Source organism: Etheostoma spectabile, chromosome 10 (genome assembly GCF_008692095.1).
Source record: "Etheostoma spectabile isolate EspeVRDwgs_2016 chromosome 10, UIUC_Espe_1.0, whole genome shotgun sequence".
Classification (NCBI taxonomy): domain Eukaryota; kingdom Metazoa; phylum Chordata; class Actinopteri; order Perciformes; family Percidae; genus Etheostoma; species Etheostoma spectabile.
The window spans coordinates 17380397-17388259 of NC_045742.1; the positions used below are offsets into that span (position 1 = coordinate 17380397).

General features: G+C 41.7%; 2 protein-coding genes and 1 pseudogene across 3 annotated transcripts in view; all 3 read right to left on the reverse strand.

Moving 5' to 3' along the window:
• The window catches only part of pcdh2ac (protocadherin 2 alpha c), a 183655-nt gene that overhangs the window by 31083 nt on the left and 144709 nt on the right, over positions 1-7863 (reverse strand). The window lies entirely within an intron of this gene.
• Positions 2840-4853, reverse strand: LOC116697054 (protocadherin alpha-4). Its single transcript, XM_032528352.1, has one exon. The coding sequence runs from the start codon at positions 4511-4513 to the stop codon at positions 2945-2947; it is 1569 nt and encodes a 522-aa protein (XP_032384243.1). The 5' UTR covers positions 4514-4853; the 3' UTR covers positions 2840-2944.
• LOC116697043 (protocadherin alpha-8-like) overlaps positions 5085-7863 on the reverse strand; it is a 5862-nt pseudogene continuing 3083 nt past the window's right edge.

Here is a 7863-nt window from a genome sequence, read left to right on the forward strand (position 1 = left end):
GATAGATAGATAGATAGATAGATAGATCGTCAAGAACTAGGCCTAAAGTTAATTTGTGAGTGACACAGTGCACTGACACCTGATAACCTACAGTTTGAATGCAGAACTAGGACAAATGCGTATAACTGAATAGAGCACAGGTCAAACGTGTAGTCTAACCATCTAAACTAAAGCAAATTAAAACGATGTCATACATAGCTGCTGTCAATAATTCCCAATGTGTAATGCCACATAAGCCCTCCATCAAGAAACATTCAGGCTACTTATTGGTTTCACTAAGCACAAAAACAAACCAAGTTATCATAGGTCATCAAAAAGCTGGTCACTAGCTCTGTTTACTACTGGTTTTCTAACTTAGCCATGAGCTCATTCACATAAAAGTAGCCGAGTTTGTAATTAGCCAAACGTTAATCACAGGTGACCTCAACAGTCAATAGAAACTCGATGTCAGGGGCTTGTAAAGTAACAAAAGCAACACTTACTCGGATCAACTGCGGTGATTTTCATGCTAAACAATACACCCCATGTGAAGTCCAAAATGTCCTCACTTGTGGCCGCCAGCTAACGTAAGCTAGCTTACTATTAGAATGGTTGCAATAAATACAGCTTCAAGCCATCAGTGGCAGCACTGGGCGCGAAACCGCTGCCCACCACATCGTCATTGAGCGAAGAAGATGAGTTTTTGCAAACTCAATGTCTTGTTGACATTGTGGGATTTTGGACAATATGAGACAAAGCTGCGTTTCTGTTACATTAACACCCGCATCATCAACTTATTTCGCCCAACCGGTTGATAAGCAGTTCAACTTATCTCTAGTCAGTTTAGGTTTTCAACATACAAGCGTTTAGTAACTTTAATGGGACATACATTTATTGGGCTATTAGCGCGCGCCGAACTTATCAGGGAAGAAACTTCTCACAACAACCAGTTAACAAAAGCAATGTTTCTACAGTTGGAATTAACGTCAGAGAAGTGTGTTGTGACACATGCGTTATTTGATAAGTGCCTTTTTAATACACATGTACCCTTTTTGCAAGGAAGTGGTTGCCATTCAAATCCATGCTAACCGCGAGGAATTCATAAACTAGCTAACAACTGCTGTCCTTCCTGTGGCGCCGAGTGAGTAAGCTACAACTCCGGAACCACATTTCAAGTCAGGGCTACTGACGGTGAGTACTGAATCTTAAGATGGCTTGTAAGGCAATTATTTGAATCCATTCTTTTTGACGCCAACTGAAGTCTCTAAGATCATTATGATTCCCATAGTTTAGTTTCCATATACTGAGCTGTACTGTTCCGCAGACACTTGTCTGAACCCGAACTGGACTTGTTTGTAATCATTGCACTGTGTGCCTGTTGGGTCGATTTACTTTCCCTCGCAAATACGACTAGGATAAAGCATCTTACAAAGGGTTAAAACGTAATCGTAAACGTACGTAATGTAGTTTGGTTTACAGAGATCCACAGGTATGGAATGCGATGAGAAAACCCTATGAACACTTTTTTCTGTCTGTTTTCAAAAAGAGCTTAAGGCAGCAGTTACTACTAACCTTAAATCTCGAATAACCTAAACGGATGTGAAGTAGTTATTCTTCTCAAAAATCCATTTAAATTGTAGGCTACTGTTATTTCCACTTGCCATATATTTACACTGTTAGGTGTTTAGTGTCTGGGCCTCTTTACTCAAGCTTCCAATAACTTATCAAGGTGTCTCATTTCACACATACGCATTATGTTTTATGAGTGTACTTAACTGTTTTATGAAGAAACTAAACTGAAATAAAGTGAACATTCTCATTCATTTAACCTTCACAATGAAGAGTTGTTTATGAATTCTTTTTCTGACAGAAATGCTGAACTGTTGCTTTTCATGACATTACGCTCAAGTGCTGGTTTGATACTTTGTTATATACGTTATGTTAATGCATAGTTGACAAAGACGCTCTAACAGGCCCCCGGGTTTTCAGAACCATGGATAGCGCTAAGGCCAAAAGCAGCCAGGGAAGGAAGAAAAAGTAGGGTACTGAAACAAATAATAGGAAACACTCTTTCACAGACCAACATAGTTAGTAATTTAGATACTGTAGGGGACGGTGTATACAAAAATAAATAAAACTAGTGAATCAACTCGTCGCGGAGGGGAGGATTACATCTTACCTTTTCTGTATTGGGTAAAGTCTGAGTTCTGGTAAAAGTGTCTCCTCCGTGTATACTGATCAGCTCAGCATCTACAGGCGGAAACGGGGCGGGAAAACACTACGTCACTCTTCAGCGTGTCTGATGAAACACACGTCATACTGCTGAGTAGATTTGGATAAGACCAGCTCCCGTCAGGTGGTGGTGATCATTGGGGCGCTGTACCTGCTGAAACTGCCGTCTGTCCTGTGGCATCTGACAGCTATTAAACTGATGAGACTCAGCAGAAAGATCACTGACACCGCACAGATGGCGATCAGCAATACAGGTTTAATCAGAGAAGCTCTCCCCTTTAGGGGCACATGTCTGAACTGAGTCTGGATGTCAGCTGTGCTTTCAACCACCACCACATCAATAGACACAGTAGCTGACAGGGAGGGTTCTCCGTTATCAGAAACCAACACCCACCAAGGGGTGAGTTTTCAGGTCATTGTCACTCATTCTCCTCTTAGTCCTGATTTCTCCGTTGCTGGTTCCGATCCGGAAGAGGTTGTTCCTTTGGGCTCAGACAGGTGAAAGAAAGCAGCGCATTGTATCCAGAGTCTGCGTCTACACCCTGATCTTTGCCACAAAGTATCCCGCTTCAGCAGAATAGGGATGCTCTCACTGTTAACGGAGCCGTGCTCAGAATAGGCGCGAGAATTGTTGGATTATTGTCATTTCATCCAGGATAAAACGTTCACAGTCACGTTGCTGCTGAGCGGAGGAACACCAGAGTCTGTGGCCTGAACTTTAACTGAAACGTTTTTAATTCCCATCTTTAAAAGACTGCAGGCTGACTATATCTCCAGTCTCTGAGTTGATGTTTACAACTGATCCTATTAAATTATTTTTATTATTATCGTTTACTGAAAACGTTATTTTTGCATTTTCGTCTACATCCGGATCATCTGCAGTCATAGTATAGATAGCAGCGCCCACGGGACTGTTCTCTTTGACGAAAATGTTTATTACAGGCTCTTTAAAATGAGGTGCGTTGTCATTGACATCAGACACGTGGACTGTAATAACGATTGTGCTGGAAAGAGGTGGAACCCCTTCGTCAGTCGCTGTTATCGTCACATTATATTGTGAAGCTCGTTCTCTGTCTAGGGTTCCGTCTACGACCAAAGAATAATGATTTTTATACGTGTTCTTGATTTTAAACGGCACTAAATCAACTATTCTAACCTGAACAACACCATTTTTATTTGAGTCGTTATCTCTCACTGTTATAAGTCCAACCATTGTGTCTAGGGGTGCGTCTTCCCTCACCACGTTGACTAAGGATGTTACTGATATTTCTGGTGGATTATCATTAACATCCGTGATTTCGACGAGTACTTTACAATGAGATGCTCTTGAACTTGCGCCTTTGTCTTTTGCTTGGACCCGTATTTCAACTGCACTGCTTTTTTCGTGATCCAATTCACCATTTACTGTAATCTCTCCCGTTAATGGATCAATGGCAAATGTATTGACATCGTTATCATTGTCTTGGTTTATAAAAGAATACAGTATTTCTCCGTTAGGACCCTCGTCTAAATCCTGAGCATGCACAGAAATGACGGTGGCACCGTGCGGCGTGTTCTCGAGCACAGTGGCTTTGTACAGCGGCTTGTCAAAAATCGGAATATTATCATTTACATCTTGCACATTAACCGTTATATGTAATGTGCCTGTTTTGGGAGGTTTCCCTCCATCTACAGCAGTCAGTGTTAGTTTGATAACTGGCTGTTTCTCACGGTCTAAGGCTTTCTGCAGCGCCATTTCAGCAGACATAGTCGCCTCTCCACCGTTCTGTACATCCAGGGTGAAATGTTCGTTTTGACTCAGCTTGTAGCCTTTAACAGAATAACTGCCGACATCTGCATCGATGGCCTTTGGTAGTGCAAACCTTTCACCAGTAAAAGCTGACTCGGAAACGTTCAAAACGATTCCCGGTATCCGAAATGCAGGTGCATTGTCGTTTATATCCAAAATTTTAACCTCAAAGCGATAGATATTCAGCGGAGAGTTGACAATGGCTTCCACTTCCAGAGAACACTTCACATTACGAGAGCAGAGCTCCTCTCGGTCTATTCTGTCTTTCACCAAAAGTATCCCAGTCTTAATATTCGTTTCGAAATACCTCGTATTAGGTCCTGAAATCTGAAAACTCCTAGTTTCCAATTCTTGTACATCTAGATGCAAGTCTTTAGCCAAATTCCCCACAGTGGTACCCGGGCTCGATTCCTCCGTAACAGAATACACAATCTGTGCTGCTGCGAGACTCCAAATGTGAGGTACATAGAACAAGAAATAAATCCGCATCCGAAAAATATTTCCTTGTTGCATTCTGCCTATAGGCTGCTAAATAAGTAATTCGAAAAAAAATCACTCCAGCGGCACCATTGTCCACATAGATCCAGATCGGAGGACTTCATACAGTGAGGATGTGCTTTACTGCTACAATGAACAAAGAATTACTAACACCTCTATTAAACGGAAAGGGAGGAGCGTCGCACAGATAGTGTTTAACGCTGTGAGCTGATAGCGACATCTTGTGGTAATTTGAAGCCAGAGGCAAGATAAGAAAAGAAAACAAAATGAAATGATTTAAGTATTAAATATTAAGCTTAATTAAAGTAATTACATCTTAAGCGTCTTAAAGTCACAGGAAAAGCAACAAACATACATGGCAGACTGGGTGGCGATAGACATATTCAAAGAGGATTGCGCAAGAGGCAAAATATGTAAAGCAAAAAACAAACAAAAAAAAAAAAGTTGGATACCCAAACAGTGTTCCATGTTGCAAATTAAAGTAACTGACCGACAGGTCACAGAAGAACAAATAAAGACTATGCTATTTTTAACAACACAAGTCGAAGACTTATTTTCATTGTGGTCCTAAAACAATAACCTGATTTAGGACTCAAACCACATTATGTGAAAAAGTAAAGCCTTAAATCACTCACAATCCCTTGTGATTTATGTGCCATTACCCTTACCTTGTCTGTGTTAGGTAAAGTCTGAGTTCTGGTAAAAGTGTCTCCTCCATTAATACTGATCAGCTCAGCATCTACGGGCGGAAACGGTGCGGGGAAAACCACTAGTCACTCTTCAGCGTGTCTGAGCTGAAACACACGTCCTACTGCTGAGTGATTTGGTAAGACCACTCCCGTCAGGGTGGTGGTGATCATTGGGGCGCTGTACCTGCTGAAACTGCCGTCTGTCCTGTGACATCTGACAGCTATTAACTGATGAGACTCAGCAAAGATCACTGACACCGACACGATGGCGATCAGCATATAAGGTTTAAATCAGAGAAGCTCTCCCCTTTAGGGGCACATGTCTGAACTGAGTCTGGATGTCAGCTGTGCTTTCCACACCACCACATCAATAGACACAGCTGACAGGAGGGGTTCTCCGTTATCAGAACCAACACCACAATGGTGAGTTTTCAGTCATTGTCACTCATTCTCCTCTTAGTCCTATTTCTCCGGTGCTGTTTTCCGATCCGGAGAGGTTGTTTCCTTTGGGCTCAGACAGGTGATAAGCAGCGCATTGTTCCAGAGTCTGCGTCTACACCCCTGATCTTTGCCACAAAGTATCCCGCTCAGCAAGAATAGGGGTCCTCACTGTTACGGAGCCGTGCTCAGAATAGGGCGCGAGAATTGTTGGATTATTGTCATTTCATCAATTAAAACGTTCACAGTCACGTTGCTGCTGAGCGGAGGAACACCAGAGTCCTGTGCCTGAACTTTAAACTGAAACGTTTTTAACTCCTCGTAGTTAAAAGACTGCAGGATGACTAAATCTCCAGTCTCTGAGTTGATGTTTACAACAGAAGTTAGCGGAATAGTTTTTGAAATGCCATCTAATGAAGAATATGTTACTTTTGCATTTTCTTCTATATCACGATCAACTGCCGTTATAGTAAAGATAGTAGCTCCCACTGCACTATTCTCATTCACATAAACATTAATCACAGGTTCTGAAAATAACGGGGCATTGTCATTCACATCAGAAATGTAAACTGGAATAACACTGGTGATAGAGAGAGGTGGAGTGCCTTCATCAGTAGCTATGATGGTGACATTATATTGAGAAACACTCTCTCTGTCAAGGGGTCCATCGACTGTTAATGAATAATAACTTTTGTAGTTTAGCTTGAGTTTAAAAGGCACCAACCCGAGAATTGTGGCAGTAGTGAGACCATTATTACCCCCATCTTTGTCAGTCACAGTCACCAAGGCGACCACTGTCCCTACTTCAGCATCCTCTTTTACTGGGGTCATAAGAGAGGTGATAATGATTTCAGGTATATTGTCATTTACATCAGTTACCTCCACTAACACTTTACCGTGCACGCTTCGAGAAGGCATACCCTTATCTCTTGCCTGTACACGGATATCATATGCTGTATTCTCTTCATAGTCTACTTTCCCCGTGACAGTTATTTCCCCAGTGTCTGGGTTTATTGAGAACAAAACTTCAGGATTGAAATTACCCCTCTCAATAAATGAATATATAATCTTACTGTTTATTCCTTCATCTAAATCCGTTGCGGTTACAGTCAGTATGGGTGTCTGAAATGGAGCATTTTCACTAACCTGGGCCTTATACAGAGGCTGACTGAATACAGGAACATTGTCGTTTACATCTATGACAATAACAACTATGTTTAATGTCCCTGACCGGGCAGGTCTTCCTCCGTCCAGAGCAGTTAAAGTTAGATGGATAACAGACTGTTTCTCCCTGTCTAAAGATTTCTGTAGCACTAGCTCAGCAGACTCACTGTGCTGTCCGCCGCTCTGTACGTCCAGTGAGAAATACTCATTTGGACTCAGCTTGTAGCTCTTAACCGAGTTACTGCCCGTGTCTGCGTCGTTTGCCATTGGAAGGAGATATCTCTCCCCGGTAAACGATGATTCAGAAATATTGAAGGTCTTCTCTTTCTCGCGAAAAGATGGTGCATTATCGTTAATGTCAATGATTTGTACCTCTATGCGATGCAGATGCATGGGGTGGCTGAGAATGGCTTCTATATTCAGGGAACATTTTGCCGTATTTGGACAGAGCTCTTCACGATCAATCCTATCGCAAACAAATAGAGCACCCGTTTTTAAATCCATGTCGAAATATTTCTGAGAATTCCCAGATACCACTCGTACATCCCGTTTTTCCAATTCGTGAACATTAATTTGTAAATCCTTAGCGAGATTTCCCACGACCGTTCCTTTGTCAACCTCCTCGGAAACGGAGAACGAGAGCTGCGCTGTAGAATCATCATACAAACAAAGCGAAGCGATTATCTGTATCCAGACCGTGACTGTTAGTCCTCTACGTCCCATCGCCGCTACAGAATGAAAGAAATAATCATTTTCAAACATGTCCACACTAAAGGTAAATACCAGACGAAGCCTTGGCTATCCTGTGACCATTTGTGTCTTTTCTGACAAAGCACTGTGCACTGCTGATGCATCGCACGGAGAGGAGGAGTCTGGGAAAAAAAGCAGCCACAGAATATTGTGGTCTCGAGCGACGCCAACAGTCATTTTGGTGCTAATAAATGGCTATTATATTCTTAAATATAGCCTATATTTTTGCAGAAGGTCCAAACAGTATATATGCTAGTGTGTGTAAGTAAAAACTATATATATATATATATATATATATATATATATATATATATATATATATAT